The following is a 21651-nucleotide window of genomic DNA, read 5'->3' as shown; positions in this document are numbered from 1 at the left end:
AATAACCAGGGCTGCACATAAGTGGTCCGCAGGTGCGCATTCGCTGTCAAAATAAAAAACACGCACAAGGGTTAGGGTTAAATTTAAAAACTGTACTTTTGAGTTAAAATATATATTTATAATTTTAATAAATGACAAATTAAAAAGGCATGAACATTTTTTTTGTATCGAAAAAATATCGAACCGTGACACCAAAGTATCGAACCGAACCGAACCGTGAATTTTGTGTATCGTTGCACCCCTAATATATATATATATATATATTAGGGGTGCAATGATATTCGTATCGATATTGAACCGTTCGATACAGTACTTTCGGTTCGGTATGCATATGTATCGAACAATACAAAAATTTTAATTTATTTTATCAACTTTCCTTCTGACGATGCTGTCTGTGTTGAGCGCTCAGTGGATCTGCGCTCGACAGTGCAGCCTAGGCGGAGTAGTTGAACGCAGATTCACTGAGCGCAGGGCAAGCTAGCCGTTAGCACATGATTCTCCTTATGGGGACCTGATATGTTTAATATGCTGCTGAGAATGTAGCCCAGAAGAAGCGTATGTATAGCTTTTATTTTGACAGAGCCTACTTTCTCTGTAATAAACTCTCTTTTCCAAAGCTGATTGATTCCTCAATCAGATACAGGGCTCGCAAAATCGCTAGCCCGACGTCCCGGAGGGCTAGCAATATTTCAAGTAGGCTACCAAAATCTATCTCTGCCCTGCCCGTCGGCATATCGTAGGAAGGTAAATATATGTCAATGCTTTTGCCTTCTTTAGAAATTGTAGCTGGGGTAATTATGTCATTGGCATCGGTGAGCCACTGTCAATATGTGACATATTGAAATCGCGTTTGAATTTGTGCTTGTTTTTTGCTTTCACTTTGCAATCACGCGAACTGTGTATAGAGAGCGACAGCACTGATTGGTGAGTGATGATAATTTGCGCACCAATTCAGGGTGAAGAAGTGAGAGCCAAAGAAAAGCTTACCACAAAACGGAAAAGTTATGACAAATCGGACTATAGGGCAAAAAGAAAGTGCAGCTTTATGGTTTCATGGACAAAAGAATTTCTGTGGCTGCAATATGACGAGCTAAATAACCAGGGGTGCACATAAGTGGTCCGCTGGTGCGCATTCTCTGTCAAAATAAAAAACTGCAACGCGTGTTTGCGTACATAAGATTTTCAGGAGGAGGACAGACATTTGTTTAGAACTCTTAAAGATGTCGAAGAAGCAAGCTCCTTTAAGCAATTACTGTGATGTTCCTCCACCTCCAAAGAAATGTCAGGAGTCCAAACCACAAAAGAAGCACGTATTCTCGGAAAAGTAGTTGCAGGAGGTGAGCTGGCTTCAAACAAATGATGAACGCACAGAGATGTGGTGCAGAATGTGTCGTGAAAATTTAATAAATGACAAATTAAAAAGGCATGAACATTTTTTTTTGTATCAAAAAAATATCGAACCGTGACACCAAAGTATCGAAATGAACCGTGAATTTTGTGTATCGTTGCACCCGTAAAATATATATATATATATATATATATATATACATATATATATATATACACACACTTCTGTACCGTCTGCCAGAGGGCAGCAGGTAGAAAAGTTTGTGTCCAGGGTGTGAGGGGTCTGTGATGATTTTCCCTGTCCGTTTCCTGGTTCTTGAGAGGTACAGATCCTGGATGGAGGGCAAGGGGGCGCCAATGATCCTTTCTGCTGCCCGTACAGTCCGCTGCAGTCTGCTCCTGCCCTGTTTAGTGGCTGCACCATATCAGACTGTGATGGAGGAGCACAGGACAGACACAATGTAGAACTGGATCAGCAACTCTTGTGGAAGACTGTACTTGGTTGTGTAGTACATCCTCTGCTGGGTCTTTTTGAGGATGGAGTTCATGTTGGTCTCCCACTTCAGGTCCTGCAAGATGGTGGTACCCAGGAACTTCAAGATCTTCACAGTCGACACAGGGCTGTCTGATGTCGTAAGGGGGGAGCAGAGTTGAGGGATGTCTCCTGAAGTCCACTGTCATCTCTACAGTTTTAAGATTGTTCAGCTCCAGATTGTGCTGACTGTACCAGAGTGCCAGCCGCTCAACTTCCTGCTGGTATGCAGACTCATCACCATCCTGAATGAGGCCAATGACAGTGGTGTCATCTGCAAATGTTAGGAGTTTAACAGCCGAGTTCTTGGAGGTGCAGTCAAGATCAAGTGTAAATGATGTAAAGAATATCAAATACGTAGATCAACAAAAGGCTTGTGTGAACAGAAAAGTTTTTAACTGGTTTTCAAAAGAATCCACAGAGCAAATGTGTTGCTTATGAAATCCATGAAGTGCTACAGAGAAAATTACATTTTATTTATGTAATTAACACATTTTGAACTCTTAAAGAAATATAACAAAAGGAAAGACACCCAGCTGAACTAAAATGATCCATGTAGCAAACAAAAACTGTTTTATCGCCTTTGGGCTTTTGGAGCCTTGATCTGACTTTTAAAAGTTGGGGGAGGGGGAGCACTATGCTGCCAAAAAATGAAAAATAGATATTTGCAAAATTCTGCCTAAATATGTATTTTACCTGGTTAATGTGTGTGGCGGGGCGTGGTCTGCAGTGCCGCTGCATGGGAGTCGGACGCGCCTGAGCGGCACCCGCAATCACGCTCTCTGCTGTTGTGTTGTCGGGCTGTGAGCTGAAAAGCTACCATCGACTGTATGCGTACAGCAAGTGGTCAATAACGGGATGCTGAAAAGCAGCGGGTCTGCCGTGGTATGTGTACAATGGAACTTCTGCTCCTGAACCTCTGGGCACCGCCTCTGCAAATCGGGGCTGAAGTCACTTTCATCTTTACGCAGGACTGTAAGCTGTCATCTGTGAGGCGTTAGCGGTGTTTGTTTTTAACATAGTTCACGGTGGAGAACAGCTGCTGACATAATGTGGATCCGAAGATCCATTGGTCTATCTGGGGTTGAAAGTCTTGATAAATGCACGGCGTTTCGGCGGGTATACCGGCTTCTGCGAGTGTGACGCTTATTTTGAGCGATGAAAAATAATAAAATATAATTTTATTATTTTTATTTCAATATCACAACAATCTTCCAATTTAGAACTACAAGTTAAAAAAAAGAACTAAACACAAATAAAATACACGTCAGCTAAATACTTCTAATTTATTTTCCCAAACCATGTGAAGCCGCAGTATAAGGACAAAACAGCCGCATGCGGCTCCGGAGCCTGCTCTACGGTCTGCTAACATGGAAACTTTAAATAAAACCAGCAGCTTGTTTCATAGACCTGTCATTTGTTCTTTTGATTATCCACATTATCATCAACAGCTTCATCCATCCTGGGCGAAAACTGGTGAGGGAGACCATGCTGGGTTTCCTCGTTCCAGAGGTTTGGAGAAACTTGTTCCCTTTCTGTTATCACAGAAAGGTGTCACATGTTCTGTTAACCCACTGAGAGATGCACCATTTCAGAAACATCAGGAAGACTGAAGTTCATCGCAAGGACGGAAGACTAATGTTCACCACCAGGTCCCTTACAGGGAAATCTTCTGAACTCAACAATATGCCCGCCCCACAAGATTGATAAACCCAGCATTTCATGAACACTGTGATGGAGGCCGTTGCTTTGCGTTATGTTATAAATACTTGGCAAATCCACAGAGGCTCTGGACGTTTACATAAAGATATTATATTTAGTTCTGTAGAAAGTATATTTAAAAATATGTTATCCTCTCTTACTCTGGTGGGAATGACTCTGAATTACTTTATGGTAAATAACACACTATTGGCAAAAAACTGTGAAAGATTTCCAGATTACCAACTTTTTGTTCAGCATACAAGTGATGACCTTTGACCTTCATCATGTTTTATTTAATTGTGTCAGAGAAAATCTCATGTGCTCTTCATGCAGCTGAGTACATCAAGTGTTTAAAACGGAAGCTGTGCAGGTCTGAGATCAGACACTGCACTGACAGCACATGTGGTACTTTAACCTGCAGTTAACATTCAATTCAATTTTATTTATATACGGCCAAATCACAACAGCAGTCACCTCAAGGGGCTTTATATTGTACAGTAGGTCATACAATAATAGATACAGAGAAAAACTCAACAATCATATGACCCCGTATGAGCGACACTTTGGCGACAGTGGAAAGGAAAAACTTCCTTTTAACAGGAAGAAACCTCCAGCAGAACCAGGCTCAGGAAGGGGGGACATCTGCTGCGACTGGTTGGGATGAGAAAAGAAATACAGGATAAAGACATGCTGTGGAAGAGAGACAGGGATTAATAACAGATATGATTCAATGCAGAGAGGTCTATTAACACATCATTATTATTATTATTAGAAATGAGAGCTGCTCCATCCAAAGTGGGATGGATGCCGTCTCTCCTAACAAGACCAGGTTTCCTCCAGAAGGTTTGCCAATTATCTATGAAGCCCACATCGTTTCTTGGACACCACTCAGACAGCCAGCAATTTAAGGAGAACATGCGGCTAAACATGTTACTCCTGGTCTGATTGGGGAGGGGACCAGAGAAAACTACAGAGTCCGACATTGTTTTGGCAAAGTTGCACACCGATTCAATATTGATTTTAGTGACCTCCGATTGGCGTAACCGGGTGTCATTACTGTCGACGTGAATTACGATTTTACTGTATTTACGTTTACCCTTAGCCAACAATACCACAGCAACATTCATGTGTACACTCTCACAAACATTTTCCTGTCTTACTAAACCACACATTATAACTGCAATACTTCAGACATACTGAGGTGTTCAATCTAATACATTTTTAATATTTTGCTATTACACCCAATCAGCCAGTGAACTGTAGATTTAGTGTTACAGTTTTATAAACAAAGGTTTGGACACATATTTATCAAAATTATTACTTTAATTAAAATTGTATGGTGATTATCTGATTTGATAGCACCAATGAAAGCTGAAAGTTGTATTAAGGCATAAGCATGTTAAGAGACTAATATCTAATATCTATCATATGTTTAGCTCTTTCTGAGGCATTTGACAGCAGATATTGAGCAGAAAGGCTACAGCAGCAGAAGAAAACCAAACCAGGTGCTGTTCTTGTCAGCTAAGACACTGGAACATTTCTTGCTTGACTAAAATGTTTCATTTATTTTGATGTCAGATAGTTGACAAACACTAGTAGATAGTTGACCCACCACTGAAGCATTTGTGGACTTCAAATAATTGTATTTTTATAAACAGACTTGAAAATGATTTTCTTAGATGACCGAACACTGTTCAAAATGTCGGCAGAGTATGCTCTAACCATGCAATCAGTTTGTGTGGTGATTCACAAAAATTTAATGTGCAGTTGTCCAGTTTAAGCCCAGAGTGAAAACCCAGCCTGGTTCTGTTCTAGGAGAAACTGTAACAATGGGGCCCGGAGGCCAAAGCATGGATCTGGACCCACACACAACACAACACAAACAAACAGCCTAGGATAGCTGACAAACTGGTGTGGAACAGATAAGGAAGCTGGCCTTAAATACTGCCTGTTGTTAGCCCTGGATCACTGACAGGTGAACAAACAGGTGTGGTGATGAGGCTCCGCCCAGGGGTGAGAACATGGAAAAATACAGCCAACTCATCCGAATTATGACCAAAACAAACGTGACTGACCACGTAACAATACACACATACACATAATAGATACCTTCTAAAATACACATGTATATTTTACAAGCATGTACATTTGTACATGGTACAAATTCGTCTTTATAGGTTTATTGTGGCTTTTTTCTTGATGTGCTATATTTTCTTATTTTTTTTCTAAGATATCTTTAATTCACTCTTTCTTCCTGACATTTGTGATGCTGTAACATGTGAATTTCCCCAGTGTGGGGTTAATAAAGTCTATGTTTAAACTGTATACTATAAAAAGATTTGTCCATTAGATGGAGAAAATGTAAAATATAATTCTACCCATTTCCAACATTAACCTTTAAAGCAGTAAGTAACAAATACAGTTAAATATTGGGACAGAATGATCTACGTTCTAGAAAAATAAATCACTGGCTAATATCTGTGATAAAAGTCAGCCAAGTGTTGATTATTTCAACCATATTTTTTGTATATGTCTTATTAATTTGATAGCCGATAATATTGACTTAAAGAAAATAGAGAAATGTACAGGACTTTCAGAAATGTATTCATTTATTTTCTCCACAAACCAAAAATTATGTTTGTTACAAAAATGTAGTTATTTTTTAAGCTCTGGTGAAATGAGAGGAAACATTGTGACAGTCATAAGAAAAGCTCGGCTGTGATGCTGTTGTTTCCATCAGCTAAGAGAACAAGACCAACAAGATCAGCGATGTCACAAAGAGCAGAAGGCTGGCAGTTGAACTGCTGGAGCTGTTGCAGAGATCACCCTGGCAGCAGCTGATTTCTGTTCCTATGATTCCTGCAATCTGTGCAGATTGTGTGCTTGAGCAAACCACCTTGGAGGCGCAGCCCTTTAGAGTCACCTTTTGCCCTCCTGCAGTCACTGAGGAAATGAAAAGAGGGAATCACTGAATCACTGAGCAGAAAAGAACAAACATGCAGACATTGAATGCTGTCGGCCTGTTACCTCTTGTTGAGATGCAGTAGTCCTCATTTCCATTGCAGGATAGAGTTTTATTGCAGTTGTTTCCTTCACATTGGAAGCACTTTTTCCCGTTTGGAGATGATATGCTTCCAGCTGTTAAATACAGAAATATTTGTAATATTTGTTCCCCTCCTTATTTTAACTGTGTGCCAAAAACATCAGCAAAAAAAAAAAAAAAAAAACTACAGAAAACAAAAGAAAAACCATTTATGTTATTAATATGTTTATTGTTTGAGATTTTTCAATCACAAAAGTTTTACAGATTGATCATTTTGACCTCATCTGTTCAAGCGAATACGACGATTGAAAGAAAGGTTTTGACCCACTTCAAAACTTTCTCAACATATTTAATAAAAATAAATAAATTCTTCTTTTTTTTTTAGTTTCAAGGACAGGAAATTACATTTCAAAATACCAAGAAGCGTGATAGAAATTACCAGGGGCATCTTGAGAGTTGCAAAGATCAGAGGTGCAACACTTGCTGGTCAGTAGAGTTTGAGAAACTCCAAAGTTGATTGAGGCCTGAACACACTCCTCAGCCGCAGCACAACTTTTCGCTTTAATATCAACCAGTTTTGAATTACCTGCAACAAAAAGAGGAACCATTGAAAACTGAACCAGTTCAAAAGAAGAATAAAATAAAAAACTATAAAATATCAAACCTGCATATGAAGTCACTCTTACTGATCCACACTGAGTGTTGGAAGGACATTCTTTTGTTGTCTGAGCGCATCTTCCAGAGAGGTCCGGTATGCATTCGTAACATTTCAAGGCACAGGCTGATAAAACAAAGATAAAGATAAGTGAAATTTTTCTTGCTTCCAATGCATGGACATATTCTAAAACATTCACTAAAATGAACCGTTTAAAAAATAGAGGGCAAACAGTACAGTAATTAGTATAATAATTTGTAGAACGTAGACAAATGTTTACTAGGTTGTACTAAAACATGTTGTAGAAGCATTAAAAAAGAAAATGTTTCATTAAATATTACAGAACTTTCTTCAAAAGAACAGATAACTGAAGAAAAACTTGCCTCTAGGGAGCAGCACGATCCCAAGGATCAGCACAAGGATCTGCATTGTGGAGCGGTCAGACAGAAGTGAATTCTACTTTAGTTTGTGTTCAGGTTATAAGCAATTCTCATCGAGGGGAGTGGTCTCCTCTCTCTGACCACTCCTTAATTCTGCCTTTGACAGTGAAGGAACCTGACTATCAAAAAACAATCCTTTGAATAAGAATTTGAATTATTTTTCCACATAATTCAAGTTAAGTGAATGGTAAAGTTTTTAAATTGCTTAATTCTCTATCTGCTGAAATATTTTTAGGCTGCAAATCATTTTCTTTGAGAACAGACGTAAAATGTTTGTTTTGTCTTTTATGACCAGTGACTGTTTCAAATGTCAGCAGAGTATGCTTTAACCGTGTAATCACTATGTGTGGTAGTTCTTGACGACAGCTTAATTTCTTGCACTGAATGAAAAACAAAACTGACTGTGATTCATGAGAAATGAAAGTCACCGACAACCACACAAAATGTATGTAACCGTTATTGCCACATGCATTCTATCTTACAGCATATATCAATAAAAACCAGACACACCAGTTTTCAGTGGTATATTATTCACTTGCACATTTCCCCTTATCTTTTCAAAAAAGGTAATAAAAAAGACAGAAATCTGTATTTTCAACTATCAGTGCATCAAAACTGAAACACAGTCAAGAATGACTTGAATTTAAAAACTATTCTCGCATTTTTATTAGAGATCTGCTGAGACAAGACACTTTCTTTTCCCGCTCACCACCTCTGCACAGGCTGTAACTTTATCTGTAACTATCAGAATTCCTGAGGAGAGTCCCAGGACACTATAGAACAAGCAGGACTCAAAGTCTGAATAATTACATTTATTTTATGCCCCTTTGATGTTTTTTTCAAACATCCCATTCAGCTGCACTTCTTTCGTCTTTGTGTGATCTGATCAGTGAAATAAAACTGTACATAAGAGCAGTTAAACACGTGTCAGCAGAGCAGACGACTGTATTCAGAGAGGGCCGAGGACTTTTTCACACCATCCCAGATACGAGCTGCATAGTGAAACCTGTGAAAACAAAGAAAGTTAAGACAGGAAACAGAGGGATAAACTTAAACGAAATCCCAATAATGTCTCAAGATTTCACAAAATTATGGTGACATAATAAAAAGAAAAAAAAATATCCAAATAGTATGTATTTCTGCAACAACCTTACTTATTAACGCTTTTACTTCCCATGCCTATATGGAATGGAAATATATGTTTCTTTTCACTGTAGTATTTAATTTTCAGTTGATATTGTTTTAAGCATGTTGAGAAAAAAAAAACCCTGATATCCCACAGCAAGAAATATTTTACACCACTCTGAAAGTTTTGTGCTTGTAGGTACATGCAGCAGGTTTCACCATGCCTCGGAAAACTATTTCACAGCAAACAACCAGCGCTCATTATCTGTTGTAAAAAATCCCATCAGGTGTAGTCACTGAAAGTAAAGGGGAACAGAGAGAGACCCCATCATCTCTAATAGAAATTCGGCATTTCTTCCACAGGGAATAGAAACTGTTTCTATGGGAGTTCAAAAATAATTATATTTATGATGGCTTTGTTGAGCAAACCAGTTTAAAACGTAAAATTGATTCTCAACCTGAGTGCAGGATGTATTTCCTCATTTATACTTGGTTGTCTTGCTTTATTCCCACAGATTAGTCACCTACACTTTTTGAATAGTGGAATATGAATAAAATAATTATTCATTTATAAATAAATAGTACTGATATGATGTTTACCAGTTTTTCTCAGTGAGAATAGTGTGTGACAGCTGACAGCGGGGCATGGCCAGTATTTGGCTGCAGAGTTTTGAAACCATGGTGGAAAAGGCCGGGTGTCCTCTATAGCCGGGGAGCAGAGAGAACAGTGGGTATGTTCCTGACCCTAAACAATATACAAAGATTTATTTACTTGTCACACAACAGGCCTCAGAAGTTTTACCTTATCAGAAGAAAAGATTTTGTAACCTTCTTTGGTCAAATTTCCCGGCGGTGCTGGACCAAGGCCAGGAAGATCATGAAGGACCTCAGCCATCCCAACAACAGACTGTTCTCTCTGTTGAGGTCAGGAAAGCGATTCCGCTCCCTGAAGACCAACACAGAGAGACTGAGGAGGAGCTTCTTCCCGCAGGCGATACGGTCTCTCAATCACACCACCACATAGTACCGACCCACACATATGGTTTTCACACACACACACACACACACACACACACACACACACACACACACACACACACACACACTAGACATTCTGGACATTGTTTACAATAATCACTTCATCACTAAATCACTTTAAGCATATTTGCACTGTTTGCTGCTGTTATTGTATATATATATATATATATTTATATTTCTTCATACATTCTTATATATTTCTATACTGTGTATTGTGTATTTGTTGTACAGTTATTTTATTTTCAACTTTAATTTATATATTTTATCTTATTCTTTCCCAGTTACATTTACCCTTCATTCTAATTTGTTGTTGTACAGTTATTTCATTTTTAACTTAAATTTTTATATTTTATTTTATTCCTTCCTTGTTAAATTTACCCTTTTTAATTTTTCATATTTATTTCCTATCTTATTCATAGCCTTTTTTTTTTTCTTCTTCAGGTCACGAGCAGTTGCGTAAGTATTTCACTGCATATCGTACTGTGTATGACTGTGTATGTGACAAATAAAAATTTGAATTTGAATTTGAATTTGAAAAATTATCCTCCCCATCATTTTCCTGCACAGGAAGCAAGAACATATTGACCTCAATGAGATTTTTAGATTTCTTTTTAGAGATGCTTCTGATATCTCATTAAAGCTGGTAATAAGGAAGCATAGTTCAAACATGTCTTTATTTCAAAGAGAAGGCTAGTCCAACAATAAAACTTTTCAGACTTTGAATATGGTTTGTTTACCTTGAATGATTGACTAGCTTTTAATGACTTAAAATCCAGATGCAAAACTGTTGTACAAATATCCTGTACCAACATCACTAATCTACTACAGAATTGCAATCTGCAGAATTCTTCATGTGAACATCATAACACATCCGTATTTTGCTTCTTAAAGGTTATAATATGACCTCTGTGTTCCATGTAGCTTTTCTTCTTTTGTTTGCAAAGTTAAATAACCAACTGGGCAAAGACATCAAAGAACCTATAACTCAGTGTTTTTGAGTCTAAATAATTAAATTGGTATTAGTTAGAAATCTCCACTGTTAAATTAGAATAACATCTATGCTGCATTTTTCTTTTAGTCCTGATGGGATTCTATTAAAACTAGTTTGAAAACATGTTGTTTCAGTTTTAATTTTGTGTATTTGTTTGACATTTTAGTGTTATTAAATTGCTTTATTGATTTTTGTATCATATATTTAATGGAATATTCTGTGAAGTTGTTTAATTCTATTGCTGAAATATTTTAGGCTGCAAATCATTTTCTTCAAGAACAGACGTAAAATGTTTGTTTTGTTTTTTTTGTCTTTTATGACCAGTGACTGTTTCAAATGTCAGCAGAGTATGCTTTAACCGTGTAATCACTATGTGTGGTAGTTCTTGACGACAGCTTAATTTCTTGCACTGAATGAAAAACAAAACTGACTGTGATTCATGAGAAATGAAAGTCACCGACAACCACACAAAATGTATGTAACCGTTATTGCCACATGCATTCTATCTTACAGCATATATCAATAAAAACCAGACACACCAGTTTTCAGTGGTATATTATTCACTTGCACATTTCCCCTTATCTTTTCAAAAAAGGTAATAAAAAAGACAGAAATCTGTATTTTCAACTATCAGTGCATCAAAACTGAAACACAGTCAAGAATGACTTGAATTTAAAAACTATTCTCGCATTTTTATTAGACATGTGCTGAGACAAGACACTTTCTTTTCCCGCTCACAACCTCTGCACAGGCTGTAACTTTATCTGTAACTATCAGAATTCCTGAGGAGAGTCCCAGGACACTATAGAACAAGCAGGACTCAAAGTCTGAATAATTATATTTATTTTATGCCCCTTTGATGTTTTTTTCAAACATCCCATTCAGCTGCACTTCTTTCGTCTTTGTGTGATCTGATCAGTGAAATAAAACTGTACATAAGAGCAGTTAAACACGTGTCAGCAGAGCAGACGACTGTATTCAGAGAGGGCCGAGGACTTTTTCACACCATCCCAGATACGAGCTGCATAGTGAAACCTGTGAAAACAAAGAAAGTTAAGACAGGAAACAGAGGGATAAACTTAAACGAAATCCCAATAATGTCTCAAGATTTCACAAAATTATGGTGACATAATAAAAAGAAAAAAAAATATCCAAATAGTATGTATTTCTGCAACAACCTTACTTATTAACGCTTTTACTTCCCATGCCTATATGGAATGGAAATATATGTTTCTTTTCACTGTAGTATTTAATTTTCAGTTGATATTGTTTTAAGCATGTTGAGAAAAAAAAAAACCTGGTATCCCACAGCAAGAAATATTTTACACCACTCTGAATGTGTTGCACCTGTAGGTCGTGGGATTATAATATTACCTTATGCCATGTTAGACCCCTAATTAAAGATTGTGAATTATTATTTAGTTTTAGTTTGCATTATTCTCCTGAATTAGAAGAAGGTGATAACTATTACATTTGCATTACATTAGACTGCTGATTTATTGTGAATGAATGATATTGTTTTATGATGCATTATACTGCTGAGTTATAAGAAATACTGTTCGCAGAAAGTCATCGCCTTATTTGTCTGATTAGAAGAGAAGAGAGCATACTACCCCATCTCAGCAGGAGCAGATAAACAGGGAGCCAAGGTCGTAGCTTAGGCGCCGTGTGAGAGAAAGAATGTTAATGTTTAGGCTTTTATGATTAGGTGGGGGCCACTAGAGGCTATAAGAGTTTGATCAATGCTCCACCATTTTGAGATCTGATGCTGTCTGCGTACAGTATCCATCTCCCGCGCGTGTGATCATTAAAATCATCGTTTGACTCAACCCGGCCGGACCAGATTTGTTATTGTGGTTTTTCCTCTTGTATCCATCCCCAATATTTTGAATCCGTAACAAGGTACATGCAGCAGGTTTCACCATGCCTCAGAAAACTGTTTCACAACAAACAACCAGCGTTCATTTTCTGTTGTAAAAAAACCCAGCAGGTTGTAGTCACTGAAAGTAAAGGGGAACAGAGAGAGACCCCATCATCTCTAATAGAAATTCGGCATTTCTTCCACAGGGATTAGAAACTGTTTCTATGGGAGTTCAAAAAAAATGATATTTATGATGGCTTTGTTGAGCAAACCAGTTTAAAACGTAAAATTGATTCTCAACCTGAGTGCAGGATGTATTTCCTCATTTATACTTGGTTGTCTTGCTTTATTCCCACGGATCGTTTGCGTATAAATAGTACTGATATGATGTTTACCAGTTTTTCTCAGTGAGAATAGTGTGTGACAGCTGACAGCGGGGCATGGCCAGTATTTGGCTGCAGAGTTTTGAAACCATGGTGGAGAAGGTCGGGTGTCCTCTATAGCCGGGGAGCAGAGAGAACAGTGGGTACGTTCCTGACCCTAAACAACATACAAAGATTCATTTACTTGTCACACAACAGGCCTCAGAAGTTTTACCTTATCAGAAGAAAAGATTTTGTAACCTGCTTTGGTCAAATTATCCTCCCAATCATTTTCCTGCACAGGAAGCAAGAACCAGTTTTCAGTTTTCAGCCAGGGAGCAGAGAGAACAGTGGGTATGTTCCTGACCCTAAACAACATACAAAGATTCATTTATTTTTCACACAACACATGAGAGGTCACTTGAGTTTACCTTATGAAAAGAAATCTTTTTGTAACCTGCTTTGGTCCTCCCCATCATTTTCCTGCACAGGAAGCAAGAACATATTGACCTCGGTTGTCAGATAGTCCTGCCCCAGGCCTGGGAAGACACTGCCTTCGAGCATGGATAATGTTACTGAGAAAAAAAAAAAAACACGTGTTATAGGTGTGGCTTGCCTGTTAATCCACTTCGGACGTAATGCTTTGTATACAGGACTACTAAAAGAAACACATTCACTAAAAACCTTTGAACAAGATCATGGCTCAAGAGTTGGCAGTTCGTCTTGTAATCGGTAGAGTACGCTTGGGGAGTGTGATTGTGTGTACAGTGTCTCTTTATGTCTGTCTCCACGTTGGGTGAGTGTTGAGTAATTGCATATGAGAGCATGAGGGTGGGAATGGATGTTTGTATCTGTGTGTGCCTGTTTGTCTGTGTCCATATGTCAGGTCGGGTATCAGACGCCACCTCTCTGGGGACATCTCATGCCCTCCAAGGCATGGAGGCCTATCTCCCCCCACCACTTCCCCTCAGCCCTCAGACATCGGTGCGTTGGTGGGTCTTTGTGTCCGGGGATGGGCGTCCAGGTACACACCGGCTCACTCCTTGGTGGCTGCTTATCGGGGCCTGGAGCCTGGGGCTCGCTCGGGCCACTTTGGGGGTGGGGTGCCCTCGGCCTCGCTGCCTGGGGCTCGGTCACTCTGGCACAGCTGGCTGCCGGCGGAGCTCACGGGCACGTCACTGCAACTCCCCCTGGCTTATGCTCCACGGCTGCTGAGTGACCCCTCATCTGGGACTCTCCTCAGCTCTTTCTGGGACAGTGGCGCGGCTGCCCCTCTGTTGGTCTTCCTTGGTCTCTTGTGTTCTGAGGGCCTCTGGATGTCTGGAGTTTTGATCTCCTCCATACCTGCTTCATGCCCTGGAGGACGGGGCTGTGGCTCTAACAGATCATTACATGTAGGAACCTTTTAAAAACAAGCGCGTTCATGCTCACAGTTGTACACACCGGTGCTCACACACACAAAATACACCCTTTTTGGCTCCTACCTTAAAGCACACTGTGCGCTGTCGATCTTACGTGCTGCACAATAATGTTTAACACTTAGTATTTACTGTTATATTCCCATAGATCATCATGATGTTGTTTATCCCTTGTTAAATGCTTGTTTTCTTTTTTCTTTCTCAACAGGTGATCCAGGTGATTGATATATGTATTCTTGTCTGCTTATTTTGTTGGTTTTTGTTTTTTGCCCTTTATCCCCGTCCCTCTTCTCCGCTGTTTTTTTCCCCCTCTTTCTTTCTCCCTTTTCTTTTCCTCATTCAAGTCTGTCCCGTATCTAGCAAGTGAAAATAAAAAATAAAATAAACAACAAAGGGTGAATCAAATAGACTATTACGGCAAGGCTGGGATGGTCCATTTGGTAAAGTAAATCTGTTGGGCATCTTTCTTCGCCTTTAGACAATAATTCTGATGGCAAAAGAGCCAAACGGGACAGGCAAAAGAAATAAATAAATAAATATACTCACAGGAACACTATCAGCCAAGGGGTGGGCAATATACCCCCACCAACCAGAAAATCTTCTACCTGGCCCACTGCGCTGGGAATATGAGTTTATATAATCCTGGATAGAGAAAAATATAGCAACAGTGCAAGTTTGAGATGAGCGAGAGAATGAGACTTGCTGTCGTTTGACATCCTCACAAGGAGGATGCCAAACAAAATGTGATAATTTGCAAAACATGCTGTAAATTTATGCCTGCTAAATATATCAGTAGGGGAGACTGGGGATAGTTGTAACATTTTTGACATTTCTGTCTGTAAATTGGAGCTCTTTTAAGGTAGTGGGTTCAAAATGTAATGCAAAGTATTTACATGTCTCGGCTATTAAATAGTGCAGCTATTTTCTCTGCAGCTATTTTCTCTGGCCTCAAACACAAAGAGTGAAATGTTACAATTAACCCCATAGTCTGGGTTAGTTGTAACATATCTTGGGGTAAAATGTAACACAATGAAATAAGGGTACTAACAAAACATTAACATGTAATCTTTGTTTATTCAACACATGAATGCACTTAGAGCCATTTATGTAGCTGTGTGTGTGTGTGACAGAATGCAGAAATCTAGCTTTTGAACATATTCCAACCACCCAAAAAAAGACAAATTATGGAATTTTCTGCAACTGAATATTTCATTAATTTTGGTTGGTCTTTCTTGAGTTTGGCCTCATTGGCTCAGTGGGCATCATAACCTACAACTCTTGCACCAATTTTAAACATAACAATGAAGCTGAAAAAATGTAGTTGTTCACCAGCATCGCAATTCCATTACTTTTTATCATGGCTTACCTTGGTGTGGTTTTCAAAGTGCTTCAGAAAGATGAGGAAATCTGTTTCTCACACCCATCCTGAATTATTTCCACTACCAGTACTTCCTACTGGTCCATCTCTGACACAGTGGTCTGCATAATGTATGTGTGGGAACACAAACAGTGGAGGAATTGTGTTGCCAATGGCATTAACCGCATATACAAAAGCGACCAGTGAACCTCTCTCTGCTGATGTCGTTGCCCCAACTTGTTTAATATAAGTTAAAGTAATAGTGTGGTAAGTTGTAACATCTGCATTATTGTTACAACTAACCCAGACTGTTGCTGTTACAACTGACCCAGACTCCTATAGCCATGAACTAGCTAACATTACAGCCAACGGCTAAAACATTAGCACTAAAGACCTACACAGAATATATCCCCATAGACATACAAATAACATAATTTAAGTTTGATGAGTTTAACTGCAAAGCAGATAATGCTATTTGAAATTGAAATAAAGTAGAAAAACTTACTTTTTGGTATACAAATTACATTTTTTTGTGTTAAATTGTTTGTGTTTGACAAAATGTACTGATTTTTCACATGTGATAGCAGAACTGAGTTGGGCATGCATAGGATGAATCACATCATTTGAAACTTAGCCCTGATTGGAGAAATTGGAAGTGTTACAACTGACCCACGTTACAACTATCCCCGGTCTCCCCTACCACATCTCCCCACACCAAAGAAAACCTCAAATAAACCATCTGTGATACCTGTGACCAATGTTCCCTCTAAATTTTTCATATGTCTGAGCGAACACACAAACTCCCTGAGCGGTCCCTTGGACCACTGTGAGCAACAGCAGATGTGTGCACTGTGGTCACACAAGCATCAAATCCATCCAAGTTACATGGTTTATTAAAATAATCAAATTACATCATTAACATTTATGTTAAACTACTTTTAATTAACTGCTTTAGCCCACTTACAATGAAAATTAAAAAAAAAAATCTTACTCATGACCGGTGTAGTATGTTAACACTATTGGAAGTAAAAATAACTTGAACTCCAATTTTGAAAAGACAACTTCCTTTTTTTTTTTTTTTTTTTATAAAGCTCTGACTTGTATTATGAGTCTGTGGTCTGGAAGAGAGTCCTGTAACTCTGTCTGCAAAATACAGTATATAAAGACCAATGTTGGGCAATTAATTATATAGGTACTTCTTCAAAAAAGTAACTGAGTTTTGCAAACAACAACGTTTTTTGCAGCTGTTTACCTAAAAATGCAGCCAAGGCATTTTTCTAAATAAACATTTCAAACTATTTACAGAACAATCAGCTGTTCTGCATCATATTTGATGCCACACAAATTATTTGTGCCACTCCAAAAAATAATTTCTGTCCACTATGAGATAAAGGAGAACAACAGCCTGATACCTGCAAGCCTGACAACAGGAGATGTATCACTCCTGTAACACCTGTAACATTCAGCAGTCGCCTCATTACGGTGGCCCTGAGAGGCCAAACGGACTGCAACTTCAGAAAACACTTGCAAAAAGAAAAATGCTGCAAAAAAAAAACCTGCAAAAAGAAAAACGCTGTACTGCAACTTCAGAAAACACCTGCAAAAAGAAAAGCGCTGCAAAAAGAAAAACGCTGCACTGCAACTTCAGAAAACACCTGCAAAAAGAAAAGCGCTGCAAAAAGAAAAACACCTGCAAAAAGAAAAACACCTGCAAAAAGAAAAGCGCTGCAAAAAGAAAAACGCTGCAAAAAGTAAAACGCTGCAAAAGCACACAAGACACAACGGAAATGTTTCTGGGGAGACAATAACCCGACGGACCAGTTGCATGAACCAAAACATGTATGTATGGCTGTATCCCAATTCAGGGTCTGCAGCCTTAAAGTACGCAGCCTTAACGGTCCTCAAGGGCCGCGTATTCAAAGACCGCTAAGGGCAGAAGTGCGAGGCTTGTAGGCTTGTGATATGGGACGGTCTAGCCTCCGTCGCACTGCCCAGGTTGCCTAGCAACCATGATACTAACAGCTGGAAACGTTTCATACAGCTTTGTTTGACAGAAATGAAGGAGAACATATTTTGTACATTTGTTTCTACATGAGCTTTGCGTGATTTCATAAGTATCTGAGGCTGAGACCACAGGACTGTAAAACATGATTGTTGGGCTTCATTTCTGTACTGAACAGTCATTTTAAGATTAGCTAGTAAATAACAATTAGCTAATGTTGTTCATGAGACTAAAGTCATCTCACTTTGGTAATGAAAATATAATATGGCCAATATTATAGTTATTATATTAATCATTATTAGTTATTACAGCAGTGAGTTTGAACACTGTGTCAAATACTGAGCTTCAGTAAAGATTCAAGTTGCATTTATTTATATTTCCTATCACCTTAAATCTTCACTCAAAGACAAGTATCTTTGAAAGTGTATCTATAGATGTATTATATATAAGAGACAAATATTGTTCTTTTAATATGTTGGGATTACTAAATTTGGCTCAATGCTTACATATATGTGTAAAAAGTACGAGCTGTGATAACTGTTTCTGATAGAATGAAGAGTAGACTGATATATTAAATATTCCTTTATTGGGTGAGAAAATCATACCATGTAATAACTGCTTTAAGTCATACAGAATAGATATCAGAGCCTTAAACAGGCTGACTTCTGCTAAATGGGTCAAACTGGGCAGAAAGTAAACAAACACATAACATCCTTATAGAATATGATGTAACACTATAGATCAACTTACCTCAGAATATATAAAGCACATAAACAATTACAGCAATATGATGCAACAAACACAGCAGTACAACTAATCCAAAATACTCAAAGCTTCATAGAATTGAAACAAACATTTATTTTTAGGTCCATTCTGCTGCTGATACATACTTTAGGTTTCTGAATATTAAACTTGTTTTTGCCACACTGGAATGATAAAATTATTTGAACATTACTTAATAAGACTGATTCAGGACAGACAATTAGTTATTCTAAACTTTTCTAGCAGTCCTTCACAAACAGGGAACAGTCTGTCTATTCTCTCCATCTGTCAGCTGCTGCTGGCTCTTCCTCCTCCTCTTCCTCACACACTGCTGAGTTTGTCCTGGTGGATAATCAGGGTTGCAAAGCCTCACAGATGATGTGCAGCAGTGGGTCCCTGAGTCTGTCCTCACTCTGGACACTTGAAGTTGTCACACATGGAAATCAAATGTGTGATAAGCTGCAGGATTCAAACACAAGTGTAACTTATAAATACATGTTCATACTTTTATTCCACAATCAGAGAGAAAGAAAAAGAGAGAGAGTGCAGGACAGACAGACAGGTGACAGTCTCAGGTGTATACACTGCTACAAAACAGCACAAGAGAAGGAGGATTTAGTGTTTGTGTTATTACGAGCAGAGATGGGCATAACGCGTTACTGTAATCCGATTACTTTTTTCGAGTAACGAGTAAAGTAAGGGATTACTATTGCAAAACGGTAATTAGATTACCGTTACTTTCCCGTAGGAACGCTGCGTTACTGCGTTACTAAAACCGTGATTTTTTTGCGAGAATGTCTCATGACAGTGACGTAAGCAAGTGCGACGTTCGTGACAACAGCTGTGTGCAGATCAACAGTGGATCATATATCGAGTACGGGAGAGAGTATGAGCGTGCAGCGTTTAAAGCGTGGAAGTACTGACCTTACTTTAAGTTTGATTCCATAAAAAGTGACAAAAACATTAACGTCCATTAGCATTGTGCGAGGGAAGAAAACTTATTTTTACAGCAAAAAAAACCCCTTAAACTTCCAAGCAAGCTCCGAGTGCGCTACCATGTAATGGGAAATTCACAGAGAAACTGCCGTATCCTTCCACTGACCGCTGCGGCACACCTGCACCAGGGTAAACCTCCGCCTACCCTGCTCCTGCTTTACAGGTGAAAATAGAGCAACAGGACCGCTAGTCTTTGATTTTATTTATTTTCTGCTGTGTTTTACTTGCATCTATTTGAAAGACTGAGTGTAAACACAAAAAAAAAATTTTATGTGCTGGAATGTGCAGAAAATAGGTTTAAATGTTAAACTAATTTCTTCAAGTCAGAGAATGGTGCATATAATTACATTTTTGCTTGATGCATAAAGTTAAAAGATTAAAACTGATAAAAAACAAGTTAAAAAAAGAGACTTTTCCATTTGATTACATATTGTATTATGAATTATGCAGAAAAAGTAGAATTGAGCTGAAAGATCTATCGCTTTATCACCTATTCATGTTGTAAATCGTGTTTTTAAAAAGTAACTAATGGAGGGATTGGAGCATAACTGAGCCACTGTGTGAGAGCTGAGCAGCAAAAGGAAATTAAGTGGGGTAGAAATAACTGAAAGATTAATAGGCTGTGTTTTGAGTTTTGTTCAAAAAAGAATGACTTCATATAGGAAAAAATAAATATCACCTTAAACTAGTTTTTAATTAAGCAGCAAGGCAGAACAAAGTCGGGCTGTATCAAGACACAGGGACTAAACCCCAATTCAACCAGACCCAGAACTGATCTGGAATTAAAACAGGACTACAACAGTTCAAAATCAGGACTACAAAACAGAACCAGAATCAAAACTAGATGATAGTAGCACTAAAAATCATCATAGACCTGCACTACACTTATTTTTTTATTCTACCAAAGTACACTATTTAGATTCAGAAAAGTTTATATAATTATTTAGCCTTCATAAGCCTGCATAACTTAATAAATATAGAATTTGAAAAGTAACAAATGGTATCTAAAAAGTTACACTAGGTACTGGATACATGTTCTGATGAGTTTTGGCAAACAACCATTTGACTAACATATGTGTCTCACCTCCTCTTGTTCCATCTCTGTTCTGTCCTCATTCTCCATCTCCCTCTCTGTTCCTCTCTCTCCCTCTTTGTGCTGACAATCAAGCCAAACACCAACATCATCAAATATACAGTTGAAACCAGATATTTACACACTCTTCAGATAAAAACACACTTTTTTAATTGTAACATCAAATCAGACTAAATGTTTAATTTTTTAGATTGATAAATATAAAAAACATATTTGTTAACTTTTGTATTTTGTATTCAAAATTCAGCCACACTTATGGAGCTCCACAATTCTTTTCATGGTGTTTTGAGTGATAACTCTTGATTTTTCCCATGTCAAAGAAACAGGCTCTGTGTTTTGCCTTATATGCATCCACAGCTGTGCCACCAATTTACTCCCATAGACTCTACTAACCTATCAGAAGCTTCTTCAGCTCAGAATGGAATCGTCTGGAGTTTTCTTATTAATTAACAATAAATTTAGTGTATATGTACTCCTAAATTTGATGAAAGTGATTAAAATAGACAGCTCTGTCTCTCTTTATTCTGACATTTAACTAATTCAAAAGATATTTCAATATTTATTTAACCAAAACAAAACAAGTTTACTCTAAATTGATGTTGTACAGTAAAAAAAATGTTCTTGTGTTTTCCATGAAGTGTATGTAAATATCTGGTTTCAACTGTGAATATACTGCTGTGTATTGAAATTCCTCTTGTTTTGAGGTATATACTGAACAACATACAAAGCATAATATATAAAATAACATCTACCAGAGTTTTTTCTTTGAAAGAAGCCCCTTATGTCCATTCTTCTATATCAGTACATTACTGAAACCAATTTATTTAGCAGTGGAGGGTAACAACTGAAAATATGAAATAAACATACATGTAAACTAAGACTCTCTAAAGAAACAGCATTGTTGTTTTTCGGCTTTTCATTTCGCTAT

At 38.1% G+C, this 21651-nt stretch overlaps 2 protein-coding genes across 4 annotated transcripts; both read right to left on the bottom strand.

Annotated features, from left to right (window-relative positions):
* Positions 1–6167: 6167 nt before the first annotated feature.
* LOC120722056 (urokinase plasminogen activator surface receptor-like) lies at positions 6168–7774 on the bottom strand. Its single transcript, XM_040012808.1, has 5 exons — positions 7662–7774; positions 7288–7404; positions 7063–7209; positions 6608–6718; positions 6168–6523 (listed from the first exon to the last, which is right to left on the bottom strand). Exons 1-5 carry the CDS (start codon positions 7705–7707, stop codon positions 6321–6323), a joined length of 624 nt encoding a protein of 207 aa, XP_039868742.1. The 5' UTR covers positions 7708–7774; the 3' UTR covers positions 6168–6320.
* A 777-nt stretch (positions 7775–8551) lies between these two features.
* On the bottom strand, positions 8552–13780 carry LOC120722057 (protein SMG9-like). Of its 3 annotated transcripts, none has more exons than XM_040012809.1 (4): positions 13553–13764; positions 13357–13463; positions 9444–9588; positions 8552–8724 (listed from the first exon to the last, which is right to left on the bottom strand). In XM_040012809.1, exons 1-4 carry the CDS (start codon positions 13657–13659, stop codon positions 8646–8648), a joined length of 438 nt encoding a protein of 145 aa, XP_039868743.1. In that variant the 5' UTR covers positions 13660–13764; the 3' UTR covers positions 8552–8645. The 3 variants fall into 3 exon arrangements, with proteins under 3 accessions (XP_039868743.1, XP_039868745.1, XP_039868744.1); XM_040012810.1 differs by lacking the exons at positions 8552–8724; positions 9444–9588 and adding exons at positions 11735–11907; positions 13129–13273 and having other exon boundaries at positions 13553–13780; XM_040012811.1 differs by lacking the exons at positions 13357–13463; positions 13553–13764 and adding an exon at positions 9672–9754.
* Between the last annotated feature and the right edge of the window lie 7871 nt (positions 13781–21651).

This window comes from Simochromis diagramma, unplaced genomic scaffold, assembly GCF_900408965.1.
Source record: "Simochromis diagramma unplaced genomic scaffold, fSimDia1.1 OVJJ01000618.1, whole genome shotgun sequence".
Taxonomy (NCBI): domain Eukaryota; kingdom Metazoa; phylum Chordata; class Actinopteri; order Cichliformes; family Cichlidae; genus Simochromis; species Simochromis diagramma.
This window is presented reverse-complemented; position numbering and strand designations above follow the sequence as displayed.